Source organism: Leptodactylus fuscus, chromosome 1, assembly GCF_031893055.1.
Source record: "Leptodactylus fuscus isolate aLepFus1 chromosome 1, aLepFus1.hap2, whole genome shotgun sequence".
Lineage (NCBI taxonomy): Eukaryota > Metazoa > Chordata > Amphibia > Anura > Leptodactylidae > Leptodactylus > Leptodactylus fuscus.
Genome location: NC_134265.1, coordinates 38,871,202 through 38,893,720, shown reverse-complemented (window position 1 = coordinate 38,893,720; position 22,519 = coordinate 38,871,202). Strand labels below are relative to the sequence as shown.

Here is a 22,519-nt window from a genome sequence, read left to right as displayed (position 1 = left end):
ATATAGAGGATCTGTCCTGTGTGGCGTAGTATATAGAGGATCTGTCCTGTGTGGTGTAGTATATAGAGGATCTGTCCTGTGTGGTGCAGTATATAGAGGATCTGTCCTGTGTGGTGTAGTATATAGAGGATCTGTCCTGTGTGGTGTAGTATATAGAGGATCTGTCCTGTGTGGTGTAGTATATAGAGGACCTGTCCTGTGTGGTGTAGTATATAGAGGATCTGTTCTGTGTGGTGTAGTATATAGAGGATCTGTCCTCTCGCCTGTGTGGTATAGTATATAGAGGATCTGTCCTTTCTCCTATGTGGTGTAGTATATAGAGGATCTGTCCTCTCGCCTGTGTGGTGTAGTATATAGAGGATCTGTCCTGAGTGGTGTAGTATATAGAGGATCTGTCCTCTCTCCTGTGTGGTGTAGTATATAGAGGACCTGTCAGTTCTTGTGGTATACGAGTTGCAACTTCTCAGACATACCTGTTTTAGGAAAGATCTACCGTGTTGGCCAAAAGTATTGGCACCCCTGCAATTCTGTCAGATAATACTCATTTTCTTCCAGATGGAAAACCACAAAAAGAATTGTCAAAAAGCCAAATTGGATATAATTCCACAGCAAACATAAAAAAGGGGGTGGACAAAAGTATTGGCACTGTTTGAAAAATCATGTGATGTTTCTCTAATTTGTGTAATTAATAGCACCTGTTACTTACCTGAGGCACCTAACAGGTGGTGGCAATAACAATCACACTTGCAGCCAGTTGAAATGGATTAAAGTTGACTCAACCTCTGTCCTGTGTCCTCATGTGTACCACATTGAGCATGGAGAAAAGAAAGAAGACCAAAGAACTGTCGGAGGACTTGAGAAGCAAAATTGTGAGGAAGCATGAGAAATCTCAAGGCTACAAGTCCATCTCCAAAGACCTGAATGTTCCTCTGTCTACCGTGCGCAGTGTCATCAAGAAGTGTAAAGCCCATGGCACTGTGGCTAACCTCCCTAGATGTGGACGGAAATGAAAAATTGACGAGAGATTTCAACGCAAGATTGTTCGGATGGTGGATAAAGAACCTCAACTAACATCCAAACAAGTTCAAGCTGCCCTGCAGTCCGAGGGTACAACAGTGTCAACCTGTACTATCCGTCAGCGTCTGAATGAAAAGGGACTGTATGGTAGGAGACCCAGGAAGACCCCACTTCTTACCCAGAGACAGAAAAAAGTCAGGCTGGAGTTTGCCAAAACTTACCTGAGAAAGTCAAAAAAGTTTTGAAAAAATGTTCTCTGGTCAGATGAGACAAAAATAGGCAAAGGCATCAACACAGAGTTTACAGGAAAAAAGAAGAGGCCTTCAAAGAAAAGAACACGGTCCCTACAGTCAGACATGGCGGAGGTTCCTTGATGTTTAGGGGTTGCTTTGCTGCCTCTGGCACTGGACTGCTTGACCGTGTGCAAGGCATTATGAAGTCTGAAGACGACCAACACATTGTGCAGCATAATGTAGGGCCCAGTGTGAGAAAGCTGGGTCTCCCTCAGAGGTCATGGGTCTTCCAGCAGGACAATGACTAGAGATGAGCGAGTAGTACTCGATCGAGTAGGTATTCGATCGAATACTACGGTATTCGAAATATTCGTACTCGATCGAGTACCACTTGCTATTCGAATGGAAAAGAACGATGCAGAACCAGCATTGATTGGCCAAATGCTATACAGTCGGCCAATCAACGCTGGTTCTTCTCCTACCTTTAGAAGTCTTCTCAGTGCAGCTTCCCCGCGGCGTCTTCCAGCTCTGAATTCACTCTGCCAGGCATCGGGCCTGGGCAGAGCCGACTGCGCATGCCGGCTTGTAGTGCGGACATCCGCAGTCGGCTCTGCCCAGGCCCGATGCCTGGCAGAGTGAATTCAGAGCCGGAAGATGCCGCAGGGACGATACACAGAGAAGACTTCTCGGAGGATCCAGCCCGACCCTCACTCGTAGACTTGGTAAGTATAATTTGATCGAACGTTGCCTACCCCTGAAACGAGCATTTTCCCCCCATAGACTATAATAGGGTTTGATATTCAATTCAAGTAGTCGAATATTGAGGGGCTACTCGAAATGAATATCGAATCTTGAACATTTTACTGTTCGCTCATCTCTAACAATGACCCAAAACACACTTCAGATCAGCACTAGAAAAATGGTGGTGAGAGAAAGCCCTGGAGACTTGTAAAGTGGCAGCAATGAGTCCAGACCTGAATCCCATAGAACACCTGTGGGGGAGGAGAGATCTCTTGATGGCAGTTTGGAGAAGGCCCCCTTCACATCTCAGGAACCTGGAGCAGTTTGCCAAAGAAGAATGGTCTAAAATTCCAGCAGAGCCTTGTAAGAAACTCATTGATGGTTACCGGAAGCGGTTGTGCGCAGTTATTTTGTATAAAGGTTGTGCTACCAAGTATTAGGCTGAGGGTGCCAATACATTTGTCCGACCCACTTTTGGAGTTTTGTGTAAAATGATCAATGATTTGACTTTTTTTCATTCTCTTTTGTGTTTTTTCATTGCAAGCAAAATAAATGAAGATATTAATACCAAAGAGTTTGTGCTTGCAATCATTTTCTGGAAGAGACTGAGTATTATCTGACAGAACTGCAGGGGTGCCAATACTTTTGGCCAACACTGTATAGAGGATCTGTCAGCTCTTGTGGTATACGAGTTGCAACTTCTCAGACATACCTGTTTTAGGAAAGCTCTATATTCCCCATGGAACAATTCTGCGGCATCTGCTCCTAGCACTCTGCTATGTCATTCCTCTGTTAACCCTGCTAATGCTGAGTATAATCACATTTACTATCCTGCATTTCACCGGGTGATTCCCCTACACAGTCTGACAGCCCAATGCAGATGGTGCACTGTAGATTCAGGAGAGCAGAAAGGTACTAAAGACAAATAATGCACCAAAGTAGGGCTCATAATTGCAAAATTGGGCCAATTTTACACAATTAATGACAGTACTCTTTCATTTCACAAGGCAATAGAGACATCAAGGTACTTGAGAAACAGCCAATAGCTACCTGTATATCCAGTTTCAGGACTGGAAAGCAGCAGAACAAGAATATCTAGAGAAGAAGTAAGACTGGATTTGCTGGTAAGCATAGTCTATATACACCAAGCACAAGATATGAAGATGCAAGGGCCCGAACCTATATGGACCCTTCCTTAGCATAAACCATGAGTGTCTAAAGAACTCCCTGTTGATTTTTTATTTCCACAACACAGTTTTAGCATGAACTCCCCTGTAGTATAAGTAGTCGTGCAGGAAAAGCCATTATGTGGCGTTCATATGACAAATACGTAGCACATCTAATGCTGCAGCACTTCAGATTCTCATTATACCCAAGCCTGATCCTCATCTTAGCACATGTCGTACACCTCTTCACTGCAGAGCTATTGTATCCCCCATTTCCAGTGTAATCGTGTTATCTCCATCTGATATGACAGTGCTTGTTGATCCTCGTACCCTGGAAAGCCATGTAAAGTCTGGCTAAGCGCAGGAGATCAGGCGGTAGAGGGACGTCTCACCTCGCAAGCTCTTTGATTAGATTTGCAATTCGTCTCTTGTCTTCTGGGCACAAATCCTTCAAAGATGCACTTCTTATCCCAGCTTCTGGCTGAACCACCTGGAGAGAGAGGAAGAGAGAGGACACTTCATGAGGCGGCGGGTCACCTGAACGAGGGCGCAGACACGGGACGGCAGAGGTAATCCTTTACTATACAATTACCGACGGAGACATCACAAAGGAGACTAAAGAAACCTCAAAGGCAGCTCGAAGATTAGCGCCATAAGAGGCGACTGCCGCTGCAAAACAGACTGCAAGATGCCAGAGACTTAACAGACACTTCGAAAATGATCACCAAATATTCCGAAACAGCTCAGGAGAAGCAGAGCTAAAAATACTGGAGAGGTTTTTCCAAAACCTCCTTGTCCAATTGCAGTTCTGTCCTCCCCTTACTGTCTATATTTGATATAAAATCTGATCATATCCAAAACCAACAAACATGTAGGGAGAGACTTTGCCACCCTGTAACACACCCCGCACCTCTGTCAGCCTTTGGATGCCAAAATCTTTTCCATTCAATTAGATCAAGCAGAGATCTTGAGTGGTAAGCAATGCAAGATTAAAGGGATCCTACCATTAAAATCACAATCACACATAGGAATAGCCTTAAGAAAGACTATTCTGCTCCTACCTTTAGATATCTTCTCCGCGCCGCCGTTCGGTATATAATCCGGTTTCCGTCATTATGCAAATGAGTTCTCTCGCAGAACTGGGCATGAGCCCCAGCCCCCAAACAGCACTGGGAGCGTCCCCAATACTGCGAGAGAACTCTGCAGCGCTGCAGCCATCTTCTTCAGAAACGCCCTCTTCACTGTTCTTCTTCCGGAGCTGGGTTCAAACTTTTAGGCCTCGGGCAGAGCTGATTGTGCATGCCCACCGGCCACAAGAAAAATGGCCGCTTAGACAGAAAGCTGTGATTTTCTTGTGGCCTGTGGGCATGTGCAGTCGGCTCTAGCCGAGGCCTAGACGTTAGAACCCAACTCCGGAAGAAGACGCGCAGATAAGCCGTTCCTGAAGAAGATGAGGCGTCGCTGAAGATTTCTCTCGCAGCATTGGGGACGCCCCCAGTGCTGTTTGAGCGCTGGGAACCGCCCCCAGTGTGCCGAGAAAAGTCATTTGCATAACAACGGAAACCGGATTATATAACGAATGGCGGCGCGAAGAAGACATCTAAAGGTAGGAGAAGAATAGTCTTTCTTAAGGCTATTCCTATGTGTGATCAAGAAAAAAAAATATGGTAGATTCCCTTTAAAAAGAGGGGAGCTTTAAAAGTCACATTTGCACAAAAATCTGACTTTATTGCAATTTTGTGCAACCCTTGTAAATTTTGGGACAACAAAGTGTATGGGGAAGAGCAGGATGGGACACGGCTTTCACTTGGTTTTTGACCCAACCTACTTATCTGTTATTAATGGACAGAACATGGACGTCAAGCCATTCCGCCATCTTTAAAAATGGATCCATTGATTTCTAATGGGTCTGTGCATTTGTGAAAACTGTCCTGTTACATTTCCACAACATGTGGCCTCAGACTTGGAATGAAATGGACATAGAGATGGGAATTTACTGAGGCCGTATTCACACAACCATAAAACTTTTCATGTGCCTAATGTCTGCAGAAGACAGAGGAATCTGACAGCTGTCAAAATGGATAGTCCTCTGAGAAATTGGATTTCCTTCACCAGTTTTCTGGTGTAGGAGGATATTGAGGAACACGTTAGACGCAGAGCCCATATTTGTTCCAAACATGCACCATAAGCCCCAATTCATGTCTCCCCTGTCACATCGTGTGAGTGTGGGTGGGGATGGACAGGTTTATTAGAACTCACGCTATTTTTCTGGCATGAGTTAGAATGGAAGACTAAACCAGTTGCTGACCAGCGAAAGTTTACATTCTGGCACAGGGCCCATTCATAAATCTCACATTCCCTGCGCCATTTTGGTCCTGATATGCCAGTCTTAAGCTAGGCTCACATCTGTGTTGGAGATTCGGACAAAAATACTCTGCACAGAGGACTGTTCTCTCCACTGGGTTCAGTCTAAAAACGGCAGATAGACGCACACTCAGCAGACCCCATTATAGTCTATGGGGTCCACAGGTAACCTCTGTTTTAGCAGATGGGCTCTCCGTCATTCAGGCCCCTAGTGGAGAGCCCATTGCAAAAGTGAATTTAGTCTAGATAAATCTTCCCCATTGACTTCTACTGAGCCATCAAAATGGACAACTATAGGATATGGCGGTCTGGTTAAGACTAAGAACAAAGGCAGAATACAAGTGAATATATCCATATACCTTCATTTTTGTTAAAATGGCCACATGATGGCTGACTGCTGTTAATCCTACCTGTTCACCCACCAGCCACAATGAATAATAGAATAGCCATTTCCCATATAAACCAATTTCCCTATGAAATATCACCCTTCACATCATGAGTAGTCAATAATAGTGATCACTACTCAAAATGATGACTGATGGAACAAATCTCAACTTGTCAGAAGCGAGCTCCATTATTACAGGAATCGCCATGTCCATGACCAAAGCTTAAGGTTGCCATAGAGTGCATATAGTGAGTGCAGCTCTGGAGTATAATACAGGATATAACTCAGGATCAGTACAGGATAAGTAATGTAATGTATGTACACAGTGACTGTACCAGCAGAATAGTGAGTGCAGCTCTGGAGTATAATACAAGATGTAACTCAGGATCAGTACAGGATAAGTAATGTAATGTATGTACACACTGACTGTACCAGCAGAATAGTGAGCGCAGCTCTGGAGTATAATACAGGATGTAACTCAGGATCAGTACAGGATAAGTAATGTAATGTATGTACACAGTGACTGTACCAGCAGAATAGTGAGTGCAGCTCTGGAGTATAATACAGGATGTAACTCAGGATCAGTACAGGATAAGTAATGTAATGTATGTACACAGTGACTGTACCAGCAGAATAGTGAGTGCAGCTCTGGAGTATAATACAGGATGTAACTCAGGATCAGTACAGGATAAGTAATGTAATGTATGTACACAGTGACTGTACCAGCAGAATAGTGAGTGCAGCTCTGGAGTATAATACAGGATGTAACTCAGGATCAGTACAGGATAAGTAATGTAATATATGTACACAGTGACTGCACCAGCAGAATAGTGAGTGCAGCTCTGGGGTATAATACAGTATAAGTAATGTAATGTATGTACACAGTGACTGTACCAGCAGAATAGTGAGTGCAGCTCTGGAGTATAATACAAGATGTAACTCAGGATCAGTACAGGATAAGTAATGTAATGTATGTACACAGTGACTGCACCAGCAGAATAGTGAGTGCAGCTCTGGAGTATAATACAAGATGTAACTCAGGATCAGTACAGGATAAGTAATGTAATATATGTACACAGTGACTGCACCAGCAGAATAGTGAGTGCAGCTCTGGGGTATAATACAGGATAAGTAATGTAATGTATGTACACAGTGACTGTACCAGCAGAATAGTGAGCGCAGCTCTGGAGTATAATACAGGATAAGTAATGTAATGTATGTACACTGACTGTACCAGCAGAATAGTGAGCGCAGCTCTGGAGTATAATACAGGATAAGTAATGTAATGTATGTACACAGTGACTGCACCAGCAGAATAGTGAGTGCAGCTCTGGAGTATAATACAGGATGTAACTCAGGATCAGTACAGGATAAGTAATGTAATGTATGTACACAGTGACTGTACCAGCAGAATAGTGAGTGCAGCTCTGGAGTATAATACAGGATGTAACTCAGGATCAGTACAGGATAAGTAATGTAATGTATGTACACAGTGACTGCACCAGCAGAATAGTGAGGGCAGCTCTGGAGTATAATACAGGATAAGTAATGTAATGTATGTACACAGTGACTGCACCAGCAGAATAGTGAGTGCAATGCATTCTGGTAGCTGTAGGCTCTCACTTTATCTCCCTCCTGCCCCCATCCCTGTCTTCCTAGATATTCCTCTCACTCCAACTCTGTACCCGATTATACTTTGTCTTCTTCTTATCCAGGCTTCCTTCTGTGGGGAACAGCTCCTCCTGTTTTGTGACTGCCAGCGTGCAGTAGTCCCAGCATACATCTCTACTGTGCAGGTTCCCACCCTCGCAGATCATCACCAGATAATCAGAAACTGTCCCTGGGGTCGTCACATGACCGCCCCAGGCATATGGGTAAACATACATTTTTGACTAATTATGTCATTTAGAAAGTAGGCGGGGGGGGGGGGGGGGTTAGATTAGTGTAAGGTTTTATAGTTATCCCAGACAACCCCTTTAAGTCTAATTCTAAATGTAGAAAGCATGTCTGATCTCAGTTTGTGTGTTCCTGCATTTTGCATCTTATACTGTACAATTGTGATAATATAAGTATGTTCACATATTCACTGCTGGTCAGTAAATAGGGTACAGACTGCTGGCATCATGACCGACGTTACCTGCTGCTCATAATGATTCTGCCCCCAGTCTGATAATAGATCCATCTTCGCAGCAGGGCTGGGACGCGTGTTCGCCGGCTTTGTACCAACAGCCTTCGAGCTCTTAGTCTTAGGAGCCGATCTGCAGTTTCCTTCTCTACAGAGTCCTAAATAATATGAACATAGAAAAGATCAGCTACAAAAAGGACACAAGACGCACATCTCAATAATCCTACATCCTTGGAGACCGAGCAGAAAAGACACAGTAAGGTCTCCTGTACCTCACGGAGTCTCCTGGGGCTCCATGTACTGCACCACGTTGGGGATATTCTCTGCTAGAGGCAATGCTGCCAGCACACAATACATCCACAATAGAAAATCTGAGATAAAATCTGAGCATGAAATCTAAAGGCATAAACAGAAAAGCACGGTGCCATAGAGGCCTGTACATACCCTATTCTAGTCATGTGCCAAGTCCTTTTTCTTACAGTAGTGCTTGGGGGTGCAAACATTTTTATTGTGAGCATGGATGGCTTTATCACTGGGCTACGTGAGACACTAAACCCCAAGTCCATGAGGGCCTGTGTGTGGCTTAGTGCCCAAATTGCCCCTATAGATTCTTTTTTATAAAACTGGAAGGGATTACTCATGAGTGATCTAAAGAGAGGGGGCCCCATGAGCACCATTAGGCCATAATGACATTATAAAGGGTAACCAGAGTCCCCCATCTAATACAAGGTCATGTCTAGTTGGCTGCAGATTCTACTAGGATGTCCTGGACGCCTATCCATTTAGTCCCTCCCATATTAAGGTGGTCTGCAATGAGACAACCCCTTTAAAACGGTCTTATTGATGCCCATGTTAGCAAACTGAAGACATTATATTATTAATACATTGCAGCAAGCTGTACGGTGTGTGCCGCTGTTCTAGCTCATAGATAACTATATAGACTGGAACCAGCTGAGCGAACAGGACAAGGACAGTGTCTGAATACAAACAAGAACTTACTGACAGCAAGCTGATCTACTGAGGGATTACAGGGGTTTTCTGGGACACATGCATCATGAAATAAATTGTGGTGTCCTGGTTGTCGAACCCCCAAAGATCAGCTGTTTGCAAAACGCTGGCGTCTCTTAGTCGTAGACCAAGCGCACTGCAGTACATTACCAGGGGCTGTGCTTGGTATCGCAGCTCACTCCTATTAACTTGAGTGGACTGAGCAGCGGCTGATGAATGTGAAGGCAACAGCAAAAGAAGGTTCAGCATTCATGTGCACCGCAACCTCTTTATCGTTGGGGGTCCCAGAAAACCCCTTTAATCCCACATGCAGTTCTTTAGAAAGCCTGATAATCCAGTACTCTCAGCACGGTGCTACAATATGGTAGATTTCATAAAAACCAGGGCAGAGGCGGACATGGGACACAAGCAGGACACGTAGACTACCTGGGATGTAGACCATTTGCTGCTCCTCGTCCGAATCTATAGGAGACATTTAGGAAACCTCAGAGACACGGGATCAGTAGCATCACATAGCAGCAAGTCCTCAATAATGAGACATCCTAGACACACTCAAGCAGCTCGCACAACCTCCAAGACACTCATTCTCTAACAGGTAGATACTATATGACCATGCTCTGTCTCACCCATACCTACTGCAAACGGCGTGAAATCAGTAACACGGTCTTGTGATCCCTGTAGGGTAACACTGGCAGCAATATAGGGGTCATACTACAGTGTAGTTAGTGATCTGCCCCATCATAGGATGTGACTAGAGATGAGCGAACAGTGTTCGGATCAGCCGATCCTAACAGCACGCACCCATAGAAATAAATGGAAGCACCTGTGACACTGACTCTGCCGGCGTCACAGGTGCTTCCATTCATTTCTATGGGTGCGTGCTGTTCGGATCGGCTGATCCGAACACTGTTCGCTCATCTCTAGATGTGACAACTCGCTGAGCACTTCTCATTCTTCCCAACAATAGCTGAGCATCAATCCTATGTACTCTTTCAACAGCCAGGATTGCTTGGCTCCGCGCCGACGACAGCAGTCAACGCGCTTGGCTCCGCACCGACGAAAGCCATGAGCGCGCTTGGCTCCGCGCCGACGACAGCCATGAGCGCGCTTGGCTCCGCGCAGACGACAGCCATGAGCGCGCTTGGCTCCGCGCAGACGACAGCCATGAGCGCGCTTGGCTCCGCGCCGACGACAGCGCGCTTGGCTCCGCACCGACGACAGCCATCAGCGCGCTTGGCTCCGTGTCCACGACAGCTGACCGCGCTTGGCTCCGCGCCGACGACAGCCACCAGCGCGCTTGGCTCCGCGCCGATGACAGCCATCAGCACGCTTGGCTCCGCGCCGACAACAGCAGTCAGCGCATTTGGCTCCGCACCGACGACAGCCATGAGCGCGCTTAGCTCCGCGCCGACGACAGCCGTCAGCGCCCTTGGCTCCACGCCGACCACAGCCGTCAGCGCCCTTGGCTCCGCGCCGACCACAGTCGTCAGCGCCCTTGGCTCCGCGCCGACCACAGTCGTCAGCGCCCTTGGCTCCGCGCCGACGACAGCGCTGTACATCTCTCTATGACAGCCATAAGCGCTCTTCTTCTTACTCTCTAGCACAACAGCACTCTCTCTCTATTACAGCCATGACACTGCTTGTTCTCCATCCCTAAGAGCAGCCACTTACTGACCACATTGTATAAGGTAATCCTGAGCCTCCTCCCCTCTATAGAACACACTCACTCTCTCTATAGCACAATACATACACCAAGCAGCTCCCAGGACACGGCGTCTACTCCGCTCCTCTCCTCACACAGACTTCCCGGTAAAGGATACTGTCCTGACTCCAATACGCTGCAGCTCCTTCCCCAGCAACATCCGCCATCTTCAAACACCCGCCACCCCCGGCGCCCCAGCAACCAAGTCCAAATCCCGCCCTCCTCGACCCCCTGAGCTCTCATTGGCTACTTTTCTAAGCATTCTCATTTCGATTGGTCCATAGTGTTGTCACACGCAGGACTAGGAGCGTAGACGTTAGTGACGTCAGACTCCCAGCGCAATGCTTTATGGGAGTGGTAGTTTGTTGTGAGTAATTTCTCTTCAGAATGAGAAATATCGAAACTACAACTTCCAGCATGCATTGCTATGGGATAGTTGACAATCGTAGAAAACTACAACTCCCAGAATGCCTTATTGGGTGGGTTGTGTATCCTGGTTACTGAAGGGAAGGAGAGTAGTGTACAGAGCCGGGTGTGGAGGTCTGAGGGGGATGTATGTATATAGCATGCAATAGCAATGTCATTTGTCTTCACCATCACTGGTCACTTTTGTTTTTTCCATTCATTTGCATTGATGATGCAGAAACCTAGATACAAATCCTAGACTGAAGGCGGACACTATAGGGCTGTGTTCACATGATGCAGTTCATGGCTTTTCAAAATTGCTGTGTGAGCGCTCAATTTTAAATGTAGTGGTAAAAACTGCGATGTGTGAACACAGCCATAGTCGTGTGGAATTACATAAAAACAATGAGGCTCGACTTTTTAGCGACTACAAGCTGTGATTATGGCGTCCTCGGTGTCGTAATGCCAATTCTTTCACTTGCATTAGTCAAGGAGTCACAGACTGACCCGGCGGTCTTTGGTCGCACAATAGGACTCGCATCCAAATTTCACTGTAGCCCTAGCCTAATAAAACATGACAGAATGAGTCTGAAAAAGATGGCTGACCGTGTCTATATGATCTGTGATGTCAGCCATGTATATATAGATGTAACTATTGAAGATAAGAGGACAATGCTGGGATTTTATTTACTGACGCTTTTTATTATTATTATTATTATTTTGGAGGGACATTCTCCATAATCTATTTATTTTAATGGTTGCCCTGTGACTCTCTTTAGGTCCAGAATTGCATAAAGATGGGAGAGAAGAATGAAAACGTAATGGCGTCTCATATCGAGAAAATCACCCTGGGAATTAGTAAGATTTTGGGTAAGAGGCTGTGGTAATTGGGGGGCAGGGGTTGTTGCTGGTCCTGTAGACAAAGGCTAGCGGTTTTATAAAAAAAACCACTAGCGGTTTTTCCACCTCCCATTGATTTCAATGGGTTTTTCAAGGCTGAAGATGGATCATGTTGCTTTTTTTCCTCTAGATGAAAATATCAGCTAGAGGAAAAAATCTGCTACTGATTCCCATTGAAATGAATGGGAGTTGTTTTTTCAGGCAGATTTTGAGGCTGATTCCAAATACATAAAGTAAACTTTTCTTACATTGTAAGGTTTCAGGTTCTGCAGTGTACAGAGAAATCTGTTGCAGACATGTGGCGGGTGTGAGGGATCTTAGCATCTACATTCTCCACTGAAAACCAGTCCATCCCCCTCCACTCACTGTGACGATGTTTTCCTTATAAAGATAACGGAGGACAGAACTTACCTAGTAACTGGGAGTGAACAGCAAATTAGCTAGAAAGGAGACACCTAGTGGCAGGAGAGAGGTGTTATAGGAAGAAAACCCGTAACATTTTTAATTACAGTGCATTACATTTTAGTCCAGAATCCCATGCTTTCTGAAATGACTACGTTGTGTAATAAGTTAGCAACTATTTACTTAGAATTGCATCTATACACCATGCTCAACAGGTGTTGGACAGTTACCTTTGCAACTCTACCACCAAGTAGGCAGGTGCATCTTTCCATACCCAGCGTCAGATCAGGTAGGAAGGGATGTATGGACCCCCCCTTTAATGTGGGTATGGTAGTTGGACACTTTCTGTAGGCAACAAATGTTTAATGGTGTTGCCCATGAACCCCATTTATCCCATATCCAAAGGAAAGTGGATAAATGTCTGATCAGTGGAATCACAAGAAAGGGAGGGATCCCGTGTGAATGGAGAGGTAATATGCATGTGTGACCAGCGCTCCATAGTCCCGTAAGTGTATTGAGTAGTGGTCCTGCAATGCCAATATTTCTCCATTCACATAGGGAACAACTTATCCCTAAAGTTGTCTGTGGCTAACTCCATTACAGAATGTATTCAACCTTTGTAGCATAGGCAAATAATACACTTGGTATACTTGCCTTACTAATACTTCTCCACATCTTATCTGCCAGTCTTTTCCCTATCTCCAGTGGTGCATGATGACATCATTTGTGGCCAGCCGCTGTTGGTCATGGTGACATTTTATCCATAGTGATTTCAGCACAGCAGGCAGGGATTGGCTATTCCTTTAAGGAAGACATGTCATCTTCAGACCCCCAAAAGAATCGCATGACAATTTCCATATACAGTCCTATGAAAAAGTTTGGGCACCCCTATTAATCTTAATCATTTTTAGTTCTAAATATTTTAGTGTTTGCAACAGCCATTTCAGTTTGATATATCTAATAACTGATGGACACAGTAATATTTCAGGATTGAAATGAGGTTTATTGTACTAACAGAAAATGTGCAATATGCATTAAACCAAAATTTGACCTGTGCAAAAGTATGGGCACCTCAACAGAAAAGTGGCATTAATATTTAGTACATCCTCCTTTTGCAAAGATAACAGCCTCTAGTTGCTTCCTGTAGCTTTTAATCAGTTCCTGGATCCTGGATGAAGGGATTTTGGACCATTTCTTTCTACAAAACAATTCAAGTTCAGTTAAGTTTGATGGTCGCCGAACATGGACAGCCCGCTCTCAAATGATCTGAAAACAAAGATTGTTCAACATAGTTGTTCAGGGGAAGGATACAAAAAGTTGTCTCAGAGATTTAACCTGTCAGTTTCCACTGTGAGGGACATAGTAAGGAAATGGAAGACCACAGGGACAGTTCTTGTTAAGCCCAGAAGTGGCAGGCCAAGAAAAATATCAGAAAGGCAGAGAAGAAGAATGGTGAGAACAGTCAAGGACAATCCACAGACCACCTCCAAAGAGCTGCAGCATCATCTTGCTGCAGATGGTGTCACTGTGCATCGGTCAACTATACAGCGCACTTTGCACAAATAGAAGCTGTATGGGAGAGTGATGAGAAAGAAGCCGTTTCTGCACGTACGCCACAAATAGAGTTGCCTGAGGTATGAAAAAGCACATTTGGACAAGGCAGCTTCATTTTGGAAACAAAAATTGAGTTGTTTGGTTATAAAAAAAAAAGGCGTTATGCATGGCGTCCAAAAAGAAACAGCATTCCAAGAAAAACACATGCTACCCACTGTAAAATTTGGTGGAGGTTCCATCATGCTTTGGGGCTGTGTGGCCAATGCCGGCATCGGGAATCTTGTTAAAGTTGAGGGTCGCATGGATTCCACTCAGTATCAGCAGATTCTTGAGAATAATGTTCAAGAATCAGTGACGAAGTTGAAGTTACGCCGGGGATGGATATTTCAGCAAGACAATGATCAAAAACACCGCTCCAAATCAACTCAGGCATTCATGCAGAGGAACAATTACAATGTTCTGGAATGGCCATCCCAGTCCCCAGACCTGAATATCATTGAACATCTGTGGGATGATTTGAAGCGGGCTGTCCATGCTCGGCGACCATCTAACTTAACTGAACTTGAATTGTTTGTCCAAAATACCTTTATCCAGGATCCAGGAACTGATTAAAAGCTACAGGAAGCGACTAGAGGCTGTTATCTTTGCAAAAGGAGGATGTACTAAATATTAATGTCACTTTTCTGTTGAGGTGCCCATACTTTTGCACCGGTCAAATTTTGGTTTAATGCATATTGCGCATTTTCTGTTAGTACAATAAACCTCATTTCAATCCTGAAATATTACTGTGTCCATCAGTTATTAGATATATCAAACTGAAATGGCTGTTGCAAATACCAAAATATTTAGAACTAAAAATGATTAAGATTAATAGGGGTGCCCAAACTTTTTCATAGGACTGTATGTATAGAGTATTTATGTGTTCTTACTCCTCAGAGTCGTCTCCAGGGGTGACAGAGGTGAAGATTGAGGAGATTCCTCCTGCCGAGCGTCACACCATAGTCTCCTGGGAGCAGGTAAGTAACATCCTACAGGTGGGATGACTGTATAGCATTCACAACATGACCCATTTACCTATGAAATTAATCTACTGTATATAAAAGCTGTGCCGCTTTGTAAATATATTTCTGAGGGGGACCAGGGTACATCTTGTCCGGGGGTGATCCCATCCATAACATGGTGGCAGATGGAGGGGCATGTGACCATACAACCATACAGGTCATTCAGCCTCCTCTTTAGTAACATACTGCGCACCAGAAACCATCACAGGCACAGGCTGTCCGGCCTATGTAGACTCCTGTCCTTCCATCTGCCACCATGTAATGGACTGGAGCACCGTCCCTGACAACACGGGAGCTGGAAATGGTACAGAAGTGGAGAAGTGTATATCAATACAGGTAGCATTATTCCCACAGCGTAAGTCACTTTGGACTGTGGGTTTTAGTTTTGGCAAGTGGGTGGTCTGTAGAAATCTCATCTACATTGCTATTTCTCTGGATTGCAGCGACTATCCCACCGCGATCACGGTATGTGGCCCCGGTCAGACTGCTACATGGCACTGCCTCACCCAAATGGCCTATGATATGTGTTGGATCACAAAAAAAAAAAAAACGGCCAGTTTGGAAACGTTGACAGATCCCATCCATTTCTATAATACTCAGACTGATGACAATAGTCCATACCATCAGGTTGTTTGTGCTTTTATTTTTTATTTATTCTATTTTCTTCTTCATGGTTGAAGGTAACAGCTAGAACAAAATTGATGCAGAGCCTGTAAATGTCCCTTCATGCTTTAAAATGTACCACAAGGGGGCAGTAGTGACTCTCAGTCACAGTAATGCTCGATTCATATGACCAGTGTGCAAAAGAGACACTTTCATGGTTGTTTTGCATCTGTAAGGTGCCGGATTTTATGGATGTGTCCTGAGCTGTGACTGTCCATTACAAATTGGTTCTGTAATCATCCCCATTCACATGCATTAATTTTAATGCAGCCAAGGAAAAAAAAATGCCATCCCATGGCTGTGAACATCAATCATGTGAATAGAGCTTAAATGGGGTTTTCCGGGGAGTAGTCATTTACTTACCTGCTCTATGGGATCACTTAAATAATAATTTATGTACCTGGACCGTGGAATAGCTTATGGTCACCCCTGGGTCATGTGATCCAAAGAAGTGTTCTGACCCCTGGGTCGCTCCACCCCCTTTTATTTCACATATATAGTTAATTAGCTTTGCTATGGGGGGCTGGCTGAATATGGTAAAGGCAGCCCCTATAGCAAAGGTAATTAATTACCTGTGATATCGGGAGACGAGGGTGTGGAGCAACACAGGAGCCAGAACACTGCTTCGGATCACATGACCCTGAGGTCATGATGTCGCCGGTACTCCTAGGTCCATCATAAGAGATCCCTGGGTAATATTCAGATACTTATACCCTGCTCCTTGGATATCCTCTATTCATAGGATAAAGGATAAATTACTGATCAATGTACTTTAGCATTCTCTGGCGCTCCCATTGAAGTGAAGGGGAGCAGGGGCGCATCTGTGTCCACCAATTCTGCTACTTTTCCCACAGTTTTCGGCACAGCAGGGGGTAGAGCATTCTCTTTTCTCCTACCTCCGACACTTGTACAGTACAGCAGGGTTGTACAGCTTCGCTGAAAAACTGTGCAGGTGCTGGGAACACCAGGGATGAGTCCAATGAGACCCATCAGTCTCATCTCTAGCTAAGTATAAAGGTTTAAAACCGTGAGATTTGGAACACTAAACCCCCGGCCTATAAGTAATGGGTTTGGTGCCCCAATCGGACCTGACAGGTTCCCTTTTAGAAGCTGCTGAACTGAAACACAACATAAGAAAATTGCAGAAATATCAAAGTTTACCTACAAATAGAATTTCCATCTTCTATTCGGCAAACTATAACTGCTGATCATGCGTTACATTGTAGCAGCAGGGACGCCAGTCAGGATGAATGACTGTTCTTTCCTTGTCTAGAAACACTCCTGTATGTTACCTGAAGATCTGAAGAACTTCTATCTGATGACCGACGGCTTCCACATGTCCTGGTCTGTGAAGCTGGATGGTGAGCTTTCCTTCATGTCTTTCATCTAGAGTTGCCATTCAGCAGTCTAAGAAAGCAGTATGACAACTCCATATCATCAGCCAGCTCTCCTAAACACAGATAACACTAAGAAATGGCTCCATTGATTTCTAGGAAATTGCATTTTCATTGGCCCTATTACCCCTATTACCTATTCCTTTTATTCCTGACAGATAACCCGGTCCAGGTGGGCTCCATGGTGATCAATAGCATCTCCAACCTGATTCATCTAAAAGGGTCCTCGTCCTGTGCGCTGCCAAACTCGCCAACACTTGCAGACCTGGATGACGATTCAGATGAGGAAGGTACAGAAACCAGACACCATTCCTATGTGATGTCCATCTGCTCTGACAGATTCCCATATATAACAATCTACAGTATCTCTACTTAGAGTTCGGGCAGGGTCAGCACGGCTTGTGTCATCCTGCAGTTACCCAAGTATAATCACTCAGTGGTTGAATTTCTTAGTTTTTCCCAAAGATGCTGTTTAATATGATCCTTTCTACCCATCTCTCTTTTAAGGCCTTCCAGAAAAACCACATTTTGATTCCCGGAACGTGATCTTTGAGCTGGACCCATGTGATGGAAATGGGAAAGTCTGTCTGGTCTACAAGAAACACAAACCAGGTTGGCTGGAGCTTCAGATTGTGGTTGAGTGACCTGATCTCCACAGAGCTGGAGAGGCGTCACTGTGTTTATTTTATCATTAGACAGGTGACGAGGAGCCGTATTTTCCACTGTGATGGCCCTCTGGGTTCTGTTTGTATACGGCTTGTACTGGGATTTGTGGTATACAGAAGCATCAGCTGCACATATCGGGGATATTGGGGTCCATGCTAGGAGTCCACTCAGTCTCATTTTGTGTTCAGAAAGCAGTGGACATCCATTAGACTATGGACATATGGTTTTATGTAATTGTGTAGACAGTGGATATCTATATTACCCTGGTAGTCAGTGGACATTTGTATCACCCATTGTAGTCTGTGGATGTCTTCCTCGCCCTGTGTAGTCAGTGTACATTTGCAAAGTAGTCTGTGGATTTTTTCCTTTCCTTGTGCAGTCAGTGGACATCTGTATCATCCTGTTTATTCAATGGACATCTACATCTCCCTGTGTAGTCAGTGGTTGTCTGCATTGCCCTGTGCTATAGTGTTTGCATCACCCTGTATAGTCAGTGGATATCTGCATCACCCTATGTAGTCTGTAGATATCTTCACCTTCTTTATCCAGTGGACATCTGCCTGCGTAGTAGTGTCCACATTCATCCTCATAGTCTGTATTGCGCTACTGTAAATACCTGAGCTCCGTAGTCTCTTTGTATGATTGCGGTCACATAATATACTGCCACCATATCACGTATAAGGAAGATCCAGGGTCACATTCTATAGTATCGCTATATTTTCCGAGAATTACTTCTTTAGAATGACTTGTGTTTTTCCTCCATCAGGTGAGACGACTCCTGATCCTACAATTTGGTTCCTGGACCGTGCGCTGTACTGGCATTTCCTCACAGACACTTTTACCGCTTACTACCGTATACTCCTGTGTCACCTGGGGCTACCGCAGTGGCAGTACTCCTTCACCAGCTACGGGCTGAGCCCCCAGGCCAAGGTCAGAACTCATCTCACTGTCTAAAATATATACCCCCCTAAAGCCTCTGAACACTGGAGGGGGATTCACTAAGCTCAATGTGCCAGAATTCTGCCTCTGCTTGGCCCAGAAACTGGCATATATACCTTACATCAAATGTATTATGTGTTGTAGACACTTACTATCACAAGGGGAGTGGTTTAGTGGAAATGGGCATGGCTTAAAGTGCAAAACCCTGTACTGAAATTGTTGCATAAAATATTGGTTCAGGGGCAGCTCACTGGTTAGCACTGCAGCCTTGCAGCGCTGGAGTCCTGGGTTCGAATCCTGCCAAGGATAAAACATCCACAAAGAGTTTGTATGTTCTCCTCGTGTTTGCGTAGATTTCCTCCCATACTCCAAAGACATACTGATAGGCAAAAATAGAGGCTCACAATCCACATAAAAAAACAAGGTAGTGTAGAGAGGTGTGAGAGTGTAGGTAGTGTGAGAGGGGTTATGCCACTATCATTGAGCCTGAAAACGGGGGTGTTTGACTATCCACAGGATAGGTCATCAGTATGTAATCTGTTTGAATCCGACAAACAGATAGGTTATTAGTAAGAAAATTAGATTTGGGACTGCAAAACCCCTTTAATGCAGCCACGTGATGGCCATTAAAAATAAGATCACGGCAGTCTGAACATAGGGACGTGAACTGGCTGAATTCAGAGAACTATTCATGGTACACAGACATAGAGAAGGTGATATTGTCAGTAATTTTGCTAATGCCATACGTCTCCTGTACAGATCTTTACCATCAGTCACTAACCTGTGTCCTTCCTCTGACAGCAATGGATGAACATGTACAAACCCATCACCTTCAGCCCATTGCAGCTGTCCGAGGATCCAGACTCCTTCATCAACAAACTGGACCCAAACAAAATCTTCAAGAGCAAAAACAAAACCCCAGTAACCAAGAAGAAGCTGCCAGGACCACCCGCAGGATTCCCGAAAAATCCCCTTTCTTCCTCCAAAAAAACAGAGCAGTCCGGTGTGCCTCGAAAGTGACATCAGTGGCGCCTCACTATCAGGAGGTAGACGCTGATCATGTATACAGCGTCATTCCTATTTATTCACATTGTCATTACTAACTAGAAGTAACTCATTTTGTATTATTTATTTTAGGGTATATCACCAGTTTTTTTTATTATTTATTAAAATCAGATGAAACGCTTCACTTTTTTCTAATCTGTTTTTATTTTCACATTTTTTATTCTGTTTTCTGCAAATGGTTATGGGGGCGGCCATCTTGCCTGAGCTTCTCATTTGCTCGGTTAACAGCATTTGCTGATACGCTTTACAGTATAGTCATGGCCATAGGTCTGAGGGAGAGTTTTTCTAGGCATGCTCTGCGCAGGTCGAGGACCAGATAGACTGTGACAGTGTAGGGGATAATCGTACACATCAGAGAGAGTGTGTGCCTACATAGGCAGTACAGAGACTTACAAGTCATTCCTGCTCCGCTAGGGATTCTGGGTAAAAAATATGCAAATCTATTCTCCAGGATCTAATTAACAGTGCCTCGGTATGCACTCGGGTGCCTTAACATCATGCATGACTCAGTTAATAAGCCTACTATCATGATGCGGATTTAATTGCCAAATTAGTATTTCTATTCCAAAAGGAGCAGATTCCCAGCTATGGACAGCGCTGTTTCGGTCTTTTGGACCTCGTCAGCATAGCGCAGGGATACTGATTTGGCAGAGTGAGAGACTATTGACCAGGGTCAGGGGATAATCATACACATTAGGGAGAGTGTGTGCCTACATAGGCAGTATGGAGACTTACAAGTCATTCCTGCTCCGTTAGGGATTCTGGGTAAAAAATATGCAAATATGTGACAGTGTAGCGATGCAGTGATGGGTCTTACGTATGTAAGTATTGTCTTCTATTGTAAACCTGTCTGTGATGTAAATGAAGTAACTGCTGCAAAGACAACAGAATACAGAATTGTCAAGGGTCAATCCATAATTAGGCTTATTGCTCAGAGTCAAAATTGCAGGATATAATATGTATTTGTGATGTGGAAAATGTAAAAAAAAAATGTGTGTATATATATATATATATATATATATATATATATACACACGCACACACACCCTATTTTCTTAGTCTGCTTGTGTGATTTGCATCATATAATGTAATGTCATGATATCACCGGATAACATTATTGTGACAGTGCTGCCTTCACATGAGTCAGATCCTACATATCCTACATTGTTTGCTCCTTCCGTCAGGAGGATTTCCTGACCTATATTTCCAATAGACGGCTGTGACTAATACTGATGTATAGTTTCTATTGCACACCTCTATATGGAATAGCACAGTCTTCTATGCTGTTCTAGGCAATGAAACAAAGTCATGCCAACACATCTGGCCCAACATATGGCAAGAGGACACTGGAACAGGTGAAAGCGGCTATTTGGAATTGTTCACATTAAGAGTACGCCCTAGGAATGTGAATATAATGCAAATACATATTTACTGTGGTTATTTAGGTTGGCTATCCCCTGCTTAGCTGCATCCTGATAATCAAGTAGGAGATTTGGAGGTCATACCATATTCAATGTATTTATTGTCAGAAAATAAAAGAAGTGTCCCTTTAAGAGAACTCACCGCTGCCAGTGACTTCGTAGAAGAATTTCTGTCCTTACCCATTCGCCCATTGATAACTGTAGTTGTGACGTCTCTTCTGTTTGCATAATAGTAAATGTTGATCACTAAGGATATTGGGCAAATATTGGGACGAGCGCCCTTAAGTTAACATGAACTCTTACATAGAAAAAACTGCGAGATTAAAATGAATGAGAAAAGTGACCCACGGGTGGGGATATCCATACCCGGTAATGCAGATGACGGTGGTGACCATTATTTTCTGGGTGGGAGACCTGAAATATGAGGTGGGACTATGGCAACTATGCCCACAAAACAAAGTATTTCCTATCCAGAGGATAACTTGCTGATCAGTGGGGGTCCAACCACTCAGACCCCACTGACTAGGAAAACGGGGGACTTTCCTCACTGTGAATGGAGCTTTAGTTGGACAGCACATCTACCTCTCTAATCAGTTCAATGGGAGTGTCAAAGATAGCTGAGCGCTGTACTTCAGCCATCTTCAGCACTCCCATTGAGCTAAATGGAGCAGTCGGTGTGCTGCCTGACCACCAATCCATTCCAAACTGAGTGGGGCTGAGCGGACGAACCCCCATTGATGTGCAAATTATCCACTATTCTATGAAATCCCGCTGATCTTGTTTAGAAACAGGTTTAGTCTGATGATGGAGCTTTCTATCACCACAAAAGTATTTTAATTCCTCGTCAGTACTTCTCTGCATATGTCCTGCATGCTCCTAGGACTCTGTGAGTGAGTGACAGCCAGTCAGTTGTGGACCAGGTTCTCCTCTAAATACTACGAGCTTTGTATTGCAGCTATTCTCCAACCACCAGTTCAGAGAGAACTACAAACTACAGATAGAATCCACAAAGTGGAAAACTGCTAAGTAATGCAAAATAGAAGCTACATGATGGACAGAAGTACTATCGATTTATGTAAAGTGTTAGGTCTGACACCGATCGATCAGTTGTTTGAAGAAGCTGCAGATCTAGGATAAGCGATGCAGCCTCTTTAAACTAACACAGGACAGTGCCATATTTTTGTACAGTGGCTGTGTTTGGTATTGCAGCTCAGCCCATTCACTTGAATGGGACTAAACTGTAATCCATTGTGACCAATGAATGTGACGTCATATAGACTATGAAGTGAATACGGTGCTCTGGTGGGA

The 22,519-nt window shown here is 44.3% G+C and overlaps 2 protein-coding genes across 2 annotated transcripts in view; one reads left to right on the top strand and one right to left on the bottom strand.

The window, feature by feature from the left end:
- KIAA1328 (KIAA1328 ortholog) overlaps window positions 1-10,916 on the bottom strand; it is a 118,426-nt gene extending 107,510 nt beyond the window's left edge. Inside the window, exons 1-4 of the mRNA XM_075269737.1 lie at window positions 10,860-10,916; window positions 9,466-9,501; window positions 8,044-8,189; window positions 3,550-3,647 (exon numbers count right to left, since the gene is read on the bottom strand). Coding sequence (XP_075125838.1) covers window positions 3,550-3,647; window positions 8,044-8,189; window positions 9,466-9,501; window positions 10,860-10,908 — 329 coding nt within the window. The 5' untranslated portion in view covers window positions 10,909-10,916. The remainder of the gene's footprint in view (window positions 1-3,549; window positions 3,648-8,043; window positions 8,190-9,465; window positions 9,502-10,859) is intronic.
- A 307-nt stretch (window positions 10,917-11,223) lies between these two features.
- Window positions 11,224-19,854, top strand: TPGS2 (tubulin polyglutamylase complex subunit 2). The gene is made up of 8 exons (XM_075269756.1): window positions 11,224-11,294; window positions 11,926-12,016; window positions 14,939-15,018; window positions 17,000-17,087; window positions 17,279-17,410; window positions 17,628-17,732; window positions 18,553-18,716; window positions 19,527-19,854. Exons 2-8 carry the CDS (start codon window positions 11,944-11,946, stop codon window positions 19,743-19,745), a joined length of 861 nt encoding a protein of 286 aa, XP_075125857.1. The 5' UTR covers window positions 11,224-11,294; window positions 11,926-11,943; the 3' UTR covers window positions 19,746-19,854.
- Window positions 19,855-22,519: the final 2,665 nt, after the last annotated feature.

Bases quoted from the DNA above. Each gene is read 5' to 3' on its own strand.
- TPGS2 (XM_075269756.1), top strand. From the start codon at position 11,944: ATGGGAGAGAAGAATGAAAACGTAATGGCGTCTCATATCGAGAAAATC. The intron at 15,019-16,999 runs GTAAGTAACATC...TTCCTTGTCTAG, and splicing joins CCATAGTCTCCTGGGAGCAG to AAACACTCCTGTATGTTACC. The intron at 17,411-17,627 runs GTACAGAAACCA...CTCTCTTTTAAG, and splicing joins TGACGATTCAGATGAGGAAG to GCCTTCCAGAAAAACCACAT.